The sequence below is a fragment of the Anser brachyrhynchus genome, assembly GCF_964034855.1.
Source record: "Anser brachyrhynchus genome assembly, chromosome: 2".
Classification (NCBI taxonomy): Eukaryota; Metazoa; Chordata; class Aves; order Anseriformes; family Anatidae; genus Anser; species Anser brachyrhynchus.
The window spans coordinates 27,710,306-27,729,152 of record NC_137695.1 but is presented as its reverse complement, the minus strand read 5'-3'; the positions used below and the strand labels follow the sequence as shown (position 1 = coordinate 27,729,152).

The 18,847-nt window shown below is 42.5% G+C and overlaps 1 protein-coding gene across 5 annotated transcripts; it reads right to left on the bottom strand.

The window, feature by feature from the left end:
* Positions 1 to 5,856: 5,856 nt before the first annotated feature.
* On the bottom strand, positions 5,857 to 18,847 carry MIOS (meiosis regulator for oocyte development). 5 transcript variants are annotated; one of them, XM_080579975.1, is made up of 11 exons: positions 18,605 to 18,847; positions 16,488 to 17,854; positions 16,184 to 16,282; positions 14,997 to 15,254; positions 13,642 to 13,811; positions 12,690 to 12,755; positions 11,906 to 12,064; positions 10,910 to 11,062; positions 9,563 to 9,767; positions 8,322 to 8,451; positions 5,857 to 8,084 (listed from the first exon to the last, which is right to left on the bottom strand). In XM_080579975.1, the coding sequence occupies exons 2-11, from the start codon at positions 17,782 to 17,784 to the stop codon at positions 7,988 to 7,990; spliced, it is 2,634 nt and encodes an 877-aa protein (XP_080436101.1). In that variant the 5' UTR covers positions 17,785 to 17,854; positions 18,605 to 18,847; the 3' UTR covers positions 5,857 to 7,987. The 5 variants fall into 5 exon arrangements, with proteins under 5 accessions (XP_080436101.1, XP_080436103.1, XP_080436104.1 ...); XM_080579977.1 differs by having other exon boundaries at positions 16,488 to 17,918; positions 18,605 to 18,840; XM_080579978.1 differs by having other exon boundaries at positions 16,488 to 17,918; positions 18,659 to 18,840.

Genomic DNA, 18,847 nt, shown 5'->3' with positions numbered 1-18,847 from the left:
CTATTTGTGTCAGTATTATATCTTTGAGTGCTATTTTCAGTGATACAGGGTGATTCCTATTCTATTTTACCTGCACACATAATTTAATTTTAACAAAATGGAGTACAAGGTACTTGCTTTTTGCACTGACGTTAAACACTTAAGCTGTGTCTAATTAGGCTTGAGAATTTCAAGTGCTATTGAGTTCCCATTACAACTTTCATTCTTGGTAGATGTCAAGGTAGAAGTACCAGGATTCAGCTGGCATGCCATGATGACTTTAATCATACAAACTTCCACACAATCCCCAGTTTCATTACTATCCAGGCTATTTAACAGCACATAGAATTCTTACGCCTCTTAAAGTAACACAATCGAAGTGAAATCTAACTTCTGAAATACTTACTGTGAGGTAAAAAGTGAAACATTTCAAAGCATTTTAAATAAATCTTTTATTTGGATCCATGTTCATTAACATTTCAGAGAAACAGGCTGCAGTTTTAATAGCTAGATTTAGTGCCTTATTAAGATTGCTAGCATTGTGCTTATTTGTGGATATCTCGATTTTCAGTCAAGGAATTTGTGTTTTAAAGACTCCTTATTTATCAAAGTTACTACAAAGGACAGCCCTATTCTTAATTTGTGCAAATCATTAGTGGGATCATTAGTTCACCCATCCACGGGGTAGGTGATCAAGTTAACAAGTGATCTGTTTTTTCGACTTTCTACTTAGAAGATAGTGACAAAGTTACTGTCACTGGGAGGAGAACAACCTCTGAAGTGTGGGTCAGTTTTGTACAGCAAACCAGAACAAGCAGGTCCCAGTGGCACAATACCATGCTTTGTCCTGTAGTGCTGTCCCTGCTATATTTTAGTGCTTAGCAGTGTCCAGCAAAACGTCATTGTTACTAACTACACGCTTATTTTACTAGCATTTAACTCTTCTGAATTATTCTACTTTAGAAAAGATGTATTTTGTGCTTGTGTATATATATTCTGTAAAATATTACGTGCAAGTAGTTCTTAGCAAGGCCTATCTGGGCCTGATAGAATAGATTCCACCACTAGATGGCTATAGCACTTTACCCTGACACAGAGACCATCCTTGGATATGTGGTCATGAGTGTAAATATTTGATTGCATCTGAGTGGTAAATGCTACACTTTTCCTTTGTCAAGACTTCTCTTTCATCCTGTCCTGGAGCAATAATATGAGCACAGGCAAGCGGTATAAAACTAAAAGTTTTCATTAGGTGTTTTTCATTAATCTGCTTCTCTACACTGCATCAAATATTGTGAATAAACAGCCTACCCTGAGTATATGGCTTATACTAATAAGGAACTATGGAATATTCTTGTTATGAAAAGAAAACTAATGCTCAGGTCATATGTGCACTTAGCAGGATAGCAATGTGTTAAATTGCCAGACATTTTGGATATCAAAGAGAAAGGAATAACCATGGGCACTGCGCTGCTACCCCTCGCTTAGGACTGCAAAAAATAAATGGAGAACCTGCCTGTCCTTATAAATAATAAAAGGGGAAGTGGTGGTGGCTTAGTGGGTCGCTGGCTGAAGGGGATTCACTAGGGCAACCATGTCATAAATGCCAAAGGAGGATATCGCACCAGCAAAGCCGGGGCCAATGATAGGGCCAGTAGTGGAAGTGTAAACGGGGGCTATCAGCTTCTTTGGGAGGACAGGAGTATGGCAAAGACAGGGAGATGAAAGAAGGGGATATATACTAAATGATGCCAGGGCTGACTGGGAGGCATTCCTGTCACTCAGCCCCATATTCAATAACTGTGATTTGAAGCAGGACAATAAGCCTACTTTTCCCACCATATTTGTGACCAACTTCAGGGGCACGGCACATTTTCCCCTGCTGTTGCTAAGGGGATATTTGGAGTGCCCATCCCAATATCAGCAAGGGACACACTATTGCATTGCCATCTCCTCCTGGAACATCTGGCATGATTGCCAGGACCCTGGTCTGAGTAAGCATGATTGGAAAAAAAAGATTTGGGTTTATAAGAAAAGGGATGCCTGCTGGAAGCACTGGGAAGCACAGACTGGACAAGATAGCTGTAGGAAAGGTGGAGGGAGGGTTGAGCAGGTCGCAGGCCAGGCTCCCTTCAGGTACAGCAGAGAAATTAGGTGTTGGCAGAAGTTAGTAACTACTTCAAAAATGAGAGGCAGCATAAGGCTACCTGCCTTGCTGCAAGGGCTGCGAGGTGGTGCAGTCTTTATGTAATACTGTGTTGGAGCGGGAGAGCTGTGTTTTGAGAAACAATTCAAAACCGTCAGTCTGTCTTAGCTGTCCAGCCCAATAAACCACAAATTAAAGCCCTGTCCCCCTCTTTGCCTCATGGTCCTTTGGCAAGGTCCTGGCCTGAGTCACCGCGCAGGGATACCTGCACCTGCCCGTGCCTGTTGGTGTCCCCTTCCTGCTGACAGGACTTCCCAGCCTGACCTCAGATGTGCCTGGTCACTGCAGACTTGTCTGGTGATCACTGGACTCGCGGTTGACCTTGGTCACTATCACCAGATGTGCTCTGCTCTCCTTGCTCCGGCAGCATGGGACCACAATTATTTTCCGTGAAGCAAATCAGAAAACATTAAGTTATTTTGTGCTCATTTTCAAGCATCCTCTGCATAAGATGAGAAAATGTTTATGCTTAATCAGGTAGGAGAGGCAAGGACGTATAATGAAAGTAATGAAATATAATCAGAATGAACCATGAGGTTAAAAAGGAGTTCTGGCATGCAAAGCCACCTTCATACAGCTAACTATCAGAGTCAAGAAGATTGCAGAAAACAGTGGGCAAGCTCAGGAAGCGCAGGCTAGATGAGTAGAGAGGGAGATGGATTGACTGAATAACCCCAAACACCAGTACCAGCAAGTGCTGGCCTGAGAACTGTCAACCCGGGAGCCGTACCACAGTGGGCAGCCCTTCAGGAACGGACTGCTCCAGCACGGGCTGCTCTCCATAGAGCACCACAGGAAGCTTCTCAGACGAAAGGAGCTCCATTTGGGGAAAAACACAAAGTGCCCAGCCTGGACCCCAGCCCGGCAGACGTTGCTCCTGTCAGCATGGAGCAGCCATTTCACATCAGCGTTTTCTCACAACAGTCACATTACCCCCACCAGTGCTGCCATCAGGGGCACCCCAAGAGCCGTGTGATGTCACCACAGAGTCGCTGTCACCCGATGACCTCACAAAAGGCAGCTGGCTATAAATGCCCTGAGCGTCCAGCCTGCGTTCAGTCCGGCTGGTGACACTTGAGAGGTTGAGGTCCCACTGCTGGAACGTGCGAGGTGGTGTTGCGAGTGGAAGGTGCGACGTCGACGTCCTTCCTGTGGAACGCGAGACGTCAAAATCCTTCCTGTGACACGATAGACGCGAAGTCCTTCTGGGTGGCAGGTGAGGAACCCCAGTCCTGCTGGTGGAACTGGAGATGTCAAGGTCCTTCTGGGGGCACGTGAGATGCTGAGGTCTCTCTGGTTGCAGGCAAAGCATCGAGGTGCGTCTGGTGGAGCACAAGGCATTGAGGTGCCGCTGGTGGACTGCGAGTCTTTGAGGCTCTGCCGTTGACCTGCGAGGGAGGTGCTGAGGACCGGAGGCGCTTGATACCCGTTTGTCATCGGAGCAGCGTCCCGCGGAGGACGAGCATCCCCACGCCCGAGCAGCCGCAGGCACAATGAGCCAGCCACTCCGGGAGCTGCCGGCGGAGGAACCCAGACAAGAGACTTGCACCATTTGCCTGAGCCCGCTGGCCGATGCAGCACGACTGAACCCCTGCAGGCACTCCTTCTGCAGGGAGTGCATCGAGCCCTGGGCCGCCCACAGAGCCACCTGCCCGCTCTGCCGGCGGCCCATCCTTGCCATCATCAGGCTGATGCCGCCCACCCGGCGCCAGGGAAGGGCCCAACGCAACGTGGGTCCGGGGCGGCGGCAGCAGCAGCGGCGGAGGAGCCCCTCGAGCTACAGGTCCCGCAGCGTCTCGCCCAGGCGCAGGGACCGCAGCCCCTCCACGCCACGACGGCTCGTCCGCAGCTTCTCCTGGCACTGGGAGCAGGACGGGCGCAGACGGTCCCGGTCCCCGCTGAACGTCAACTCCAGGGACACGTCGTGGATGCAAAGGGCCCAGCAGGAGGAACCGGGGGCTGGCGACCACACAGGCCGCCAGGCTGGGCCCCGCGTTTAAAGAAAAAAATAAAATGAATCTTAAAAAGCAACCCAGAAGGAAATCATTTGGGGGATGGGAAATTATCATGGGATCGGGTAGCTGGGTGACGGCAGCAGCTATGAATGTGACCAGGCCCTAATGGGAAAAAGGCTGACAGAAAAAGTCTCCTGAGCCCGGTGCACAAGAAAATGCCTGCCGGCCTGAGAACTGCCACCTCGGGAGTCGTACCACAGCGTGCAGCCCTTCAGGAATGGACTGCTCCAGCATGGGCTGCTCTCCACAGAGCAGCACAGGAAGCTTTTTAGACAAAAGGAGCTCCGTTTTGGGTAAATTGGGCCTGTTTTATACCATTTATACCTCTTACCCATAAGAAGGCATAGGACAAGGGGGAATGGTCTTAAACTAAAAGAGGATAGACTAGGCATTAGGATGAAATTCTTCACTGTGGAAGGGTGGTGTGGCACTGGCACAGGTTGTCCAGAGAAGCTGTGGATGCCCCATCCCTGGAGGTGTTCAAGGCCAGGCTGAATGTGGCCTTGGCCAACCTGATCCAGCGGGTGGCATTCCTGCCTGTGGCAGAGGGGTTGGAGTTAGATGATCTTTAAGGTCCCTTTTAACTCGAGCCGATCTTGGAGGACTGTAGCTAGTATTTTGGAGGCCTGTAGCTAGTGGCATCCCTCAGGTTCAGTACCGAGTCCAGTATTGTTCAACTTACTCATCAACGACCTGGACAATGGAACGGAGTGCATTGTCAGCAAGTGAACTGACAACACAAAGCTCGGTGGAATGGCTGATACCCCAGAGGGCTGTGCAGCCATTCAGAGGGACCTCGACAGGCTGGAGGGTTGGGCTGAGAAGAACCTCATGATGTTCAAGAAGGGCAAGTGCAGGGTCCTGCACCTATGGAGGGATAACTTCAGGCACCAGTACAGGCTGGGGGCTGACCTGCTGGAAAGCAGCTTTACAGAGAGAGGCCTGGGTGTCTTGGAGGACAGCAGGATGACCATGAGCAAGCTACATACCTTGTGGCCAAGAAGGCCAACAGCACCCTGGGCTACATTTAGAAGGGTGTTTGCAGCAGGTCGAGGATGGTGATCCTCCCCCTCTACTCAGCCCTGGTGAGGCCACACCTGGAGTACTGTGTCCAGTTCTGGGCTCCCCAGTACAAGAGGGACACAGAACTACTGGAGCAAGTTCAAAGGAGGGCGATGAAGATGACGAGAGGACTGGAGCACCTGTCGTACCAGGACAGGCTCAGAGAACTGGGACCGTTTAGCCTGGAAAAGAGAAGTCTGAGGGGAGACCTCATCAATGTGTATAAATATCTGAGGGGAGGGTGTCAAGGGGATGGAGCTAGTCTCTTTCCAGTTGTGCCCAGTGACAGGACAAGAGGCAACAGGCACAAACTGAAGGACAGGAGGTTCCGACTGAATAGGGGAGAGCACTTCTTTACTGTGAGAGTGATAGTGAACTGTCACAGGTTGCCCAGAGAGGCTGTGGAGTCTCCTTCTGTGGAGATATTCAGAACCCACGTGGTTTCCATCCCGTGCAACATGCTCTAGGTGATCCTGCTTGTGTGTTGAACTAGATGATCGTCAGAGGTCCCTTCCAACCTTGTCCATTTTGTGGTTCTGTAACTGCAGCTCATAAAATAGCTATAGCTATAGTTTACTTAGAAAACAACAAATCTCCCCCAAAAGCATGATTTTATTAATTTAAAAGCAAAAACAAGAAAAAAAAGATGATTAAATACACCTCTTATTTTATAAGTTTTGCAAATAGTGTAATTATTGGCCTGAAACCCCAAATACCCATTACAACAGCCAAAGCTGATACTTTAGACCTGAATATGTACGTTTCATAATCCAAAACATTTCGAAGACATGCTGAATGTCAAAGTAAGCATCTAATGATGGCAATTGAAACAAAAGAGATACAGTCAAGTCAAAACTGTTACAAATATGGCATTTTTTTACATAAGAAAATTAGACATTGTTAAGTACGTACATTCCTGGACATGGAATCTTATCTGGAAAATTTAGTAACAGGTGGTATTACAGAGGAATAAAAATATATCCTTGACACTTACAAATCCTTATTTTCATAAAGCAAGTTTTATTGCCTGTGTTTATATAAATAGGGTATCATACATTAAACCCCAGTTTACATTTATTAATGGTGAACATTTTAAAGAGCTCTTCAAGAGCAACATAAGGTGTGCAAAAATACTAGAAAGAGAAATAAATATTCTAACACAAAAAACCATTAACTGCTCTCCCACGACAGTCTGACTACAAATATCAAGTACCTCTTAGATTTTAACTTTAAAAATATCTTTGTCAATTAGGCAAGAATCGTAGATCAGAATAAATGTAGCAGATGTATTACAACATTAATTAGACAATATAACTGAAAGTCCAAAATGTAATCATGTACACCCACAGAAAACATTTCCACATTTTATCCTGTTGCAACTACACTACAGCACTTAGAACCAGTGGTATATTACAATATATTCTGTTTTAAAACAACAAATTTCACAGTCCTCGCAATATGGTACCAGTTTATTGCTAGCATTCCATTTAGTATTTCATAGCACGCAAGTGTTAAGTAACTCATACTGTTTCTAATAGTAAATAAACACACACCAAGTAAACTGATGTTATTTTCACATACCTTAAAACAGGTTTTTTTCCCTAATTTATGTGAATTTTGTTGCCTACAAAATCAAGGACAACAATACTGATTAGGTCCTCACACAGCATTAGCAAGATATCATTGACTCTCAAGTTAATAAATAACTTAATTCCAGCTGGTAACATACCTAGTACCATTTCTAGCCAATGACCTAAAATTGTGCAGCCTTTTGGGAGCACACTGGTGTCCAGCAGTGACCTGAAGCAGGATACAAATTGGTTCACTTCGCACATCCCAGCATGTTTCAGAAGTGCAGGAAAATCCTGTTTATCCCAAAGTCTTAAAAATTCAAATATGTTTGTAGTCAAAACTCAGCACATAGTTTAAAACTTAAATATTTACAAGCCTCCAGTCCTTGAGATTTCAGATCTTCACAGTACTGTGTTCAAAATAAAACCTCTTGTAGCTCACCTGCATTCTGCACTCGAAGTTACACATGAATGTTCAGCAAACTCTTCTCCAGGATATCAACCTTGTTAGGAGACAAAGCTCCTGAATTCCTTAGCATTAAAATTCACATCAGCTAGGTCATATAGGTACATCAAATAAGATCTTGAATTGCAAAGATATTGCTTACTATTAACAAAACTTGAGGAAAGAAATAAATGGATTTTTCTTTAAATATCTTTAGAATGCAATTAACAGCGGCACCCAATTAATTTACAAGGAAATGACTGCATTCGAGGAAGTGTGATCAATCAATGAAAGGATGCTACCGTATCATTCTGCCATCCTCTAGAGAACAACACTTTCAGTTGTTTATTTTGAAGTTTCACTTTTACTAAGCACTGTATATAAACACTGCTCTGTTTAGAAAACTGATAAAAGGGCCCATAAGCATTACCCTGAAAACTTCATTAAAAGTTCTTTGAATTTAACAAAGCCAGTAGGAGTGCTTTTTAAATTTAAACTTTAAAACTTCTAAATTCACTGAACAAGGCCCACACCAGAGGCTCATTCCACGATTATCAGTTTCTGCCAAGCATAATCATACGCACATTATTTTACTAATCTGACAGCAAATTTATTTTTTTCACAGTAAGTCACAAATGACCTTTGTCTAAAATATATGCTTGGACTATGATGGACATCCATTAGAGAGCCCCATGTTTTCAAGCAGTATTTATGCCTGAACAGTCTCTGCTGGAATGAGATTCCCTGTGGTATCCAGCTGCATACACTTACACGAACAGGCAGACACAGGGCACTCAGTGTGGTCCCTAGACAGCAATAGCAGGAAAAAAAAGAAAAAACAGGTAAAATAAAACTAACAAGAATTTTGCATTCTATAAATTTAAGGATGTGCAGGAACACAGTATCTCAAAGAACACTTAGCAGCATGGTAAGCTCTGCAAGTGTTCTAGAACAAAACATCTTAATTGTAGATAAAACTAAGAAGTCGTGTCCTACTTGGTGCAGCATGCATGAGTGAAACACAGGAGATTTGAACAACTTACCTGAACCAGCTAAGCATATGCCCAGCGTGTCCACCATGCCTACAGTTGTGACACCAAGTAAACCAGTTGTTGAACTGGGCTAGCTTCTTATCTTTGCTAAGATCCACTTTTTCATCTGACTTAGATCCTCCTGTACAAAAGCAAACCCATCCCCAAAGTTATGCCTGTAAATCTTTGTTTCATTTATACTGCAATTGCAGTAACAGTATTACAATAAATTTGGAATTAGGAACTTCAAGCAAAGAAGTAGTCTGATTTTAAAAGAGAAGTTGATAAAATTATTAAAGAAAGAAAAACTGATAGAAAACCAAAACAAGAATTATACTGCTCAGCTAATGCTTTGCATTCTATGGATGTGCTACCCCTGCCTATTAAACAAACTTTGGAAACACAGTCTCTTTCAACAGTGATTTATGTTTCAGTGATTGATTTAAGTCCCAGTGAATTATACACCTGTTTTCCTGCACATGGGATTTTTGGCGTTAAAATAGATATACGTGTGTGCAAATATATGAAATCCACAAAGTCTCAGTTACGAATTAGAACAATTGCAACAGTAAGTCATAACACAGACCAGTGAAAGAATGAGAGGAGATACATAAATAGATGACAACTTTACAGCTGTCAATAGCTCTTTAACAAGACTGACTTAAAAATAGGGGCAAAATGAGTTTCATTTAAACCTTATATAATGCTGAGCCCAAAACATTTAGAACCAAGAGATTCCATTGATAGTATTTCTTAGATGTGCCAGCAGCACCCATAAATTCTTTCATGCTTAGCCACAGAAAGTATATGTTTATTCTCTCTTCTTCTTTCAGTTAAAAATCAACTGTTTTACATTCCAAGATTTCTGCAGCTTCCCATCAATTCATCCCAAAAAAACATACCTCCTGTTTCTTTCAATTTTAAAGCTCGTAATGCAAAATACTATGATACTTGAATCTTTTTGTCTGTTTAAGCCATGGGATTCCACTGACAACCTCACTGGTAAAAATGGTCAAAACCAGGTAACTGCATACTATCTGACACCAACACATTGAGACATAGGTTTTATCATAAAATTAGATGGGATGTAAACACGTTTTCTACTATGGTCTCTCCCCCTTATAATTAAGGGTATGAATACTTACAGTATGAGAACAAATAGAAAGGTGCAACAGAAGATCTTCCTACAGCAACTGTTAATTAGGCCTTTAACTACTACTCTAGCTGAATAGCTAAAAACCAGTATGTCATACCTGGACAGCTGGAAACTGGAGTTCCCATATTTATCAAGCAAAGTGCACAGCGAGGAAGGGGCTTACGACAACCAGGACAGCTCGTAACTTTTGACTTTGTTGGTGAACCACTAACTCCATATTGGCTAAAACCCCGCCCCTGATGAGGAATGGCTGAACAGCTGTACGAGATGGATTTTCCACAGAAATTGCAACTCACAAACACCTAAAGAGAACAAAAGCTCATTAATTTTTCAGTTTCGTCCTACTTCTGCTACAAGTGAATTTGTTCAAGCTAGCTAACGCTCATTTACCAGATACTCTTGATAGTGCACTGGAAAGTTACTCTCTTGTGAAGGCGTTGCCAACATCTTGGCTTGTAGACTTGACGTGCAGTTTTGTGAAGCAGGCCTTAACAATGCCCAGTTACCTCAACAGCACATAACACCATGCACGATTGCTATTGCTTGGAGAGGTATTACCTAAGATTATAAAAAGCTATATGTGAAGGTATAAAATAAATTAAGTTTACTCTACTGGCCTCTCCCTCTTTCTGTTCGGGTGATCCATTCCAGAGTCCCGAACATGAGGATTTTCCTAGCAATCTTCACCTGCACGTTTAATGCCACAAGCTGAGGTGTGATATAGAGGAAAGCACAGACTTTACACTCATTAGGGGTTATTTACAATGCTTACATAAGGCAGGAGCAATAAACAACTCCCTCCCACTCGCAACAGTATGGATGCAGCTCTCCTTAAACAGCTGTGAAGTGAAGGACAGGTGAATTCAAATATAGCCTTCCTTAAAAATCCTTGGGACCTTAAAGCTTGTAATGCACATACTGAGCAAATATGAGCGAGTTTCAGTTGCTGTGGCCAGACCACATTGGCAAAAAATGCTACCAGATAACATTTGTATAGGGTGTCACTTTTCAGTTTAGCTTATGTTCTGAACTGATAATAAAAGGTGCTGTTCACTTTAGTTTAGGTTCAAGGGCTTCAAAATAGCTGAGGTTCAGATCATTTAAAACAAAGTCAATTTGAACTGGTTCTCGGTTCAATTCCCTGGTTTCAGCATCATCCTCACCATGATGAAGAATGGCATTTCCTTGATTAGATATAAAAAAATAGTACATTTGTTTACCCTATTTCCCTGCTCTCTACCAAACAGTTAAAAGTCCTTTCTCCAAACTATTTTGAAAAACAAACAAACATGGTTACCCTTTTAGGGTAGCCTTGGTTTAAATCTTTCTTTTGCACATGAACCCTCATGAAAACCAAGATGCAGCCATCATTTTTGTTTCTGTAGAAGCACCATGCTGCATTCCTTTCTGGATTGGTCATACTTCATACAAGAAATAAATTTACCTGGGCTAAAGGCTTTGAACTAGGATCCAGCTTACTCCTATGGATATCAAATTCTGCACGTTTATGCCAAAATCTCCACGCATCTAAAAGATTTCTGTAGTTCTCAATCCAGTACTGAACCCTCTCATCCTTAAGTACATCTGATGGAGAACCCTAAAGCAGGTAGGAAAAAAATGCCAGTCACACACTGAAGATACACAATGCATATTATTCACGTTTTCAAAAGTCTTTACAAAGCTTACTACAACGTATGAGAAATAATGTAATTTGTGTAGAGAAAGACAACATCTGCTAAAATTTAACCCTAGTTTCATAAAACTTTTCTTCAGTCTGCCTGTCAGGTTGAGAATACTTCTGCTGCCACGTTCTCCTAAACACTTGCATCTGTCAAACAAAGGATTATACATTTTTGTCACATATTCCCGTGTATATGTAACATATGTAACCATAAAAATGATACATGCACAGTGCTGGAAGTAGCTGCAACTGTGCCAGTAAGGACCACAACAAACCCAACTAATGCCCCCCCCCCCCCAAACACACACAAAAAACCACAATAAACTCAACAGCAATACTCACAGCCAAAAAAGCCCACAACCAAACAAAAACAAACAAACAAAAACACACCACACCTCAGTTCTCCATCAAAATCCTGGAAGCAAAAAAAGCATACTTTGAACCTACCAGAAAATGCACCAGTAATAAGCAGGGGAATGGGTATTCTTAGTGCAGCTATTTTTGTTTTTTCTCCTCTTTTCCCTACTTTCTCTGGTTGAGATAACTCGAAGATACAAGTTTGTAGTTAACCTCAAGTGGTCTGGATGATTCCACAACATCATCCATATATCGATCATAAAAATCCACATACCACAGCATGATATATGCTGCCAAAATTTACTACAGAAAATACTTTTCAGTTCGCAAGATTGAGTACTATGCTGCTAAAGAAACTATAGTTCTCTTAAGTAACTATTTATTTTTGAGTGAAACACTAACCTGTAACATGCAATAGCTTGCTGTCTGGACATCTCCCGTTCTGTCAACGTAACTTTCCATCAAGTCCACTCCATCTTTTGTCAGCCCTGTTAACAGTATTCCCTCCAAATTCCCAGCATCTTTCATTTCATTCGTCAGCTTTTCAATAAACCTGTTCAGCTACAAAAAACAAAACAAAACAAAAAGCCCACTAACTTTTGCTGTCTGTTCATCCCCTTGTAACTCATTTATGACATATGGCAAAACTTTCTAGAATTTGAACAGCTTTCCTTAAGAGTGTCTTTTGCTAACAGAACATGCTGCTTGCCGCATGTGACGCAGGAAAATTTATATGGCAATATCTACTATATTGCAAGAATTTACAGATTTATCTATGTACTTTAAACCTCCTGACACAAAGAGCAAAGAGCGAGGTCACCTATTTTTTAAGCTCTTAAACATCCTACTGCAAAACGAAACCTTTATTCAAGAGAAAGTAAGTGTCTGGAAATAAATAACAAATAAATAAATATACACTCTGTTAAGAGAGACATACAAGCCATACAACAGTTTTAAAAACTAGCATGGTCATGAATATTATTATTAAAAATGTCAAAAATCAAGCTGAAGTTACAAACTGAAGATCAGATTATACCATAGCTTATATCCTATTGTGTAAGGAGAAAAACAAATCCCTCATGAATCATTGCTTCCACTGTTCATCACCTCTTCACCCCAGATCTTCTTCCCTCTCTACATAAAGCCCAGCTTAATAGTTTGCTTCAATGTCCGACCATAGACTTACCTGAGCATCATTGAGGAACTTGCAAGCGAACGCAACTCTGTCTCGTACAGCTACATTATTTTCATACTTCGGAGAGAAAAATGGGAATACTACCATCACATACAAATTTCCAATTTTTCAATACATTGTTTGTAAAAGTCAGAACATTTACCTTAATGTATAACTAATATTAACGGATTTGATTATGTACAAAGAAAGCACCTGAAGAAAGCTAACACTGAATATCAGACAAACTGTTGATATTCAGATACATGTATCAGATCAAGACTGAGGCTAACAGGAGCAATTTACTCATATGGCAGGAAAGGCTGGTTCAACACATCATATGTGGCTTTTGAAACTCTAGAAACGGATTTCCAAACCACGTAGGGCTGGGCTATCGTGCTTCTGGCACAATATTCTGACACCCCCAGGGCCCTTTCTGCTGAGCTGCTCCCCAGCCACTTGTCCCCCAGCCTGGGCCTGGCATCGTTCCATCCCAGCTGCAGCACCCGGCATTTCCCTTTGCTGAACTTCAGGCCATGCTGATCGCCCAGTGCTCCAATCTATCTAAATCCCTCTGCAAGGCTTCTCTTCCCTTCAGGGAGTCGACAGCACCTCCCAGTTCATCAACCTTTCTCCTGCTTTCTTCCCCTGCTTAAGTTATTTTGATAATACAGTTCTAATGGTTCAAGAATTCCATGCCACGAAAAAAAAAAAAAACAACCACAAACCTCCTCTAAGAACTGTGTGAACTCTGCTGGATACACCCATTTTTACACAGTTTGTACACTAACACAATGTTCATTAATATGAGATCTCTGTTTAGAAGAAAAAATGTTATCTGCCAGTATGAGGAAAAAAATAATACATTCTGAACTGATTAATTCATGGAGTATGTAACACTTCCCCTACATATGGGTGTATATATGCACACCTATTATTTAAAGGAATTTAACATAAATTTACTCACCAAAACACCATCGTATGAACCAGACTCACTTGTCAGAAAAGCAAACATAGCACACAAGTAGGGATTGTTCAACTGCAGTCTTAGAGTACTGCACATTTCTCTCCAAAGTGAGTTCTTCTCATCTGTGTAGCCTGATAGAGCCATTGCTACTACATTAAGGTTCAGATCACCTGATTTATTAAAAAAAAAACACAACAATGAAACAATGAAGCAATATTCAAGTTCAGGACTTGGAAAATCAATTGAAACTGTAATTGAACACATCAGTTTGAAGCAGAATATTCTGCAGAATACATGACAAAATCTGGTAGAATTATCATGAGCTAAAACAACTTTACATACGCTAGCTTTTTGCAGTTTCTGCTTTCAATGACCCAGTTTCTGCTCTCAAAGTCACGAGCTCCCATGCATGACAACCTGAGTTATACTTTAAGCAACATCACCCTAGCTCTGGTGTTTTGCAATAGTTTTGAATTGCTACATGCATTCTTATTGCTTTCACGAAAGGTTGTCATTACCATAATTCATATCCACAAGAAGTGAAAGTACTGGAATATACACATAACCATTACTTAACAGACCATGCTGGTGGATGACAACTGCATATAACAGCTTTAAGTTATAAAATTTCCTAAAATCATTAAATCTATTTTATCTAAATATTTTTTGTCAGAAAGTTCAATTTTCTGTTTTTCAATGCGAAGATGGCCAGTCTCTGTTCTGAACCTTCCCTACAGAAAACACATACATAGTTCCCGCAATTCTAAAGCGGGCAAACACTGTCAAGACAGTATTTTAAATTTAGTAAGAGAACACACATGCAAATCGGAGATGTAGGAGGAATACTGGCAAGAACACGTAACAAAATACCTCCATCTCTTAGCTGTAAAATGATTATCTTTTCCTTCATACATTGTAACACTTCCCAAATACTATTCCAAAACAAACGTCTTCTGTAAATCCTGAATATTATATTTTAGCTATTCCACAGCCATTGCACTGGCAGAAAGCTGCGTACGGCCCAACTGAAGGGGACATACATGACATCTGACCAACGTGCAATTCCATTGCAAGAAAAAAGTCCCACTACTTCTGTGTGTAACACTTTCTGTGTCATGCATCAGTATGAAATTCTAAAACATGCAATGCATTTTAATTAGACAGTAAGGCATATTATAGTCTGAGGAGTGAAAGAACAAGATTTGTCAGATTCTGAGGCTCCAATCCAGCTACTTCAAGTAAGTACTTTAAAAGACAGCACACACCTTTTCCTACCACCTTCCAGAATTCTGTTTACAGAAAAATCCACCAAGGTGATGTAACTCCAAAAGACAACGCGAAAACGCAATACACACCTTTTCCTGAGGAAGCACCTTTATTTAGAATTTGTATTGCTCGCCGTATGTCCAAATTGAACAGTGCTACAGCAGCAGCTCGTTCCCAGTCTCCTTCCTGTTCCAATGAATTTAAAAAAGGTTCCACATCTAAGTCTGCTCCCTTCTTTATCCACCCACAGAGCTGCAAAGCCAAGGATCTCTCCTCACTCAGATACTGAATAATATCTGCCTGTCTATCAGATCCACTCCTGCTGTGCCTGAGGTTCTCTGTTGTTCCTAGAAATTGGAAATATGTTAAAATATGCTTTAATCACAATTTAAATTGCAGCCACAGTGATTTGATTTCAATCATAAAGCTGAGAGAAAAGCGAAGTATCATACTTTACTACTTTAAATTAACATCACTATTAACTCTGTTGTAAGGAGCAGCATTATGAAACAATTTTATTCTGATCTCCTAATAATCATGTATCTAAACTTGACATTTATTCCCTACTGAGTCTTTTTTTCTTTCCTCACCATCCTAAGTTTTTGGAGGTTCTTGTTACAGAGCTGACAGGATATGATCAGTGTGTCCAACTTCAAAATACAGCCAAGCACCTGCTCTACCAGTTCTCCTCTTCTTAGCAATCATCAACGCGCTAGAAGCTTTCCCACCACTGAGGAGTTGCCTTTGCTCCAAGCAGCATGAATACAAGACACACAATGAACAGGGAAGATTCAAATGCCACTGAAAAATACTTCACTGAGCATAAGAGGCGTAATGTGATGCACAAGAGGTGATTACCACTTCAAAACAAGATAGCTTATTTAAACATGGTTATATAAATGTACTTTGGCTACACCGAAGTCAGCCTTCTAGAACTACGCTCCCATGTGGAGCTTTGAGAACTGTAACGAACAATTACGTGCGGAGCAAGACTTTTCAGTGTCACTGTCAATCACTGAATGTTTGAAATAGTTCAGTTGAAGATTTACCTCTGAGGTTATTTTGTTTTTCTGATCATTGACCTTCAAAGAAAACCAAAAATTCAGGAAATTACTGTAAGATAAACTGTTTACCTACATATATTAAATTACAAACTTTAATACTTTGTTGATATATTTTAATAGTCTCTTCCAATAATTTTTTAAAGACAAACCCATGAGTGCATCATTCTGTAAATATACTATAATATAACTTATCAAAGTTGGAATATTCTTACCCAAAGATGACTTCACAATAGACTTAATGCCAGCATAAACTAAGGGACCTTTGTTTCCTGTAAGTTTTTGATCCATATCTTCAGTATACTGCTTCATAAGTATTTACATGTATAGGAACCTTAATTTTTTCCCAAGCATTTGAAAAACACTTTTTTAAAGTTAAAAGTCATATCCTAATAACATATGCAAAGTTTTTAGAGGATGTTGTATTATATTCAAAGACTTTCATGCATTTCATATAACTGGTTTACATATAAAGTGTAGGCTACTTCTTAAAATAAATTACAGTAAAATAAAGGATATAATGCAGAGTGTACCAAAGTGATTTCAGCTGGGGATCTTCATTTCCAGCTAGGAGGTGATTTCTCCAAACTTGTTCAGTATCAAGACCATACCTCGATAACGCTCTGAGCCGCATTTTGGTTGCTATGTCTTTTTCCAAGGAATTAGCCTTTCCCTCTTCTGTACATTCATATAGATGTCGTCCACAAGCCCACATTAATGATGTCACTGGACTCCATGCAAGAGAAATTCTTTCAAACACTGTGAAGTCAGACATAGTCCTGTTGGGAGTCACCACTACCATTCGATTTTGACTCGTGGGATGCCAGGCAAACGAAGCAATGTAGTTTTCACATGGTTGGACACTTCTTTCGATGATTGTAGGCTCAGTTTCATCCCCAATAGGCGTGGGAGTATGCTGCATGTCATACAGCCTAATGATATTACTATCCCTTGTTAAAGTAGCTAGCAGCCCAGTTCTTGTAGGACACCATGCGACTTTTGTTAAAGGCTTTGGTTGCTCTGTCAAGGTCAAAACAGGCTTTTCAAACTTCCTTAAATCCCATATGGCAACCTGACCTTCATAGAAGGAAGCTACACGATCATGGAAATATGGATCGACAGTCACTCCTTGGACAGCCTTGGTATTGACAAATATTTTTTGGCTTGTATTCCTCAGATCAAAGATAGCCAGATTTCGATGCATTCCAGCTAGAAGAAGCTTTTGATCCCGTGGAAGCCAACAAAGAGAGAGGCAAGCATCATTCTGCCCTAATTCATAAAGTGGCTTTGTTACTACCAGTCCCACTTCTGGATCGCCTGTTGAAAGCCTCACTTTCTCTGTAGCAACCGCAGTCTCTGGAGCATATTTGCTACTTATATCCCAGATGAGTACTGAAAAGTCAGCCCGATGTTTATCTAATCCAGCAGCAAGCCAGTTACTATCTAGTGGGTTCCATGCCAGGGTATTGCATTGCCGTGCGTGCTTGGGAACAAACTCTTTGCCTATCAAATCTTTAGATTTTGAGTTGTGATCCTGGCCAAGGCTAGTAAGTACCACTCGGCCGTTGGCCTGTCCAACGGCAAGAAGACATTCGGGATCATACTTTGGATACCAAGCCACGCATTTCATATATGGTGTATCTGAATTTATGGACAACAGCGTGGCTGTAGTTTCTTCTGACAGCCGCAAGGACCCTGCCTTGAGTTCTGAACTTACGGCAGATTCAATGTGATAAAGGCTCAGTTCCGAATCACACACAACAAAGCGGTCGACATGGTGTGGGGCCCAAAGAATATCAGGTTTGGAGCCACTCATGTTTAGGGTGAGTTTACCAGCAATTTAAACTCTTGCAGGAAGACTCAGGTGATATCCATTCATATCGAAACTGTTGAGAAAATAATTTGTAGGAACGTTATCAAAATCCCAATTCCTTTGTCATCTGAGATCATCTTAAAGCAAACAAAAAGACGGTTCTGGATTACTTTTAGCCCCAGGATTTGTCACGTATACATTTCAGGCCCAAACCCTCAGCATTCCCCACATCACACCCCTTTCCCTGCTGCACGCTTTGATTTTGATTATGCTGACTGAGGCAAAAAATCAACACAGCCAACTACAAACAGACAACAGGGTCTGCTGTGTTTACAAACTCCGCAGCAGAACTATTTCGTTATTAGGGAAGGAAGGATTAAGCAAAACACGGTGTGGCACCGTGTGTGGGTGTGCTGCCCGTAAAGAGCCACTCCCTAAAACATGTAGAAAACGTCTCTGCCTAATTGCAGTGCGCTGGCTGACAGAAACCAGTCTCCCTGTTTTGCCTAAAGCCTGACCCTATTTGAAGAGCTGTATAAACATACGGCTCTCCGCTCCTAATCTTGCTCTACTGCTCCCAGTTCCACCTCAGCCCGGCCGATCTCGGCTCTTTCCCAACCTTTGCGACCCCACGGTTCTGCCACAGCGTCCCCACTCCTTCGTTAACACCCGGCCTAGCAAACACAGACTTACACCGCGCCGACTCCCACCGCCGCCTGCAGCAGCCCGAACCACCGCACGCCCCTACAGGCGCACACCACGGGACCCCCGCGGCTGCGGGAGGACAAAAGGCAGCGCCCGGTTCCCCCAGCCCTCCCCCTACCTCCACTCCCCGCTGCGGGGGGCGCAGGGGCCCCGCTCCCGGCCCGCCCCGCACCTCACGCCCCGCTCCGGCCCCAGCGACCCGGGGGGACCCAGCGGCAGCCGCGCGGCGCCTTCCGGCTGCGCGGGCAGCGGGGGAAGGAAACGCCGGGGCACCGCCGGCCGCGGGGCGCGATCGCTTCCGGGGGCCGGCCGAAATGGCGGCGGGCGGGTGACGTCACGGCGGGCGGTGCCGGGAGGGCGG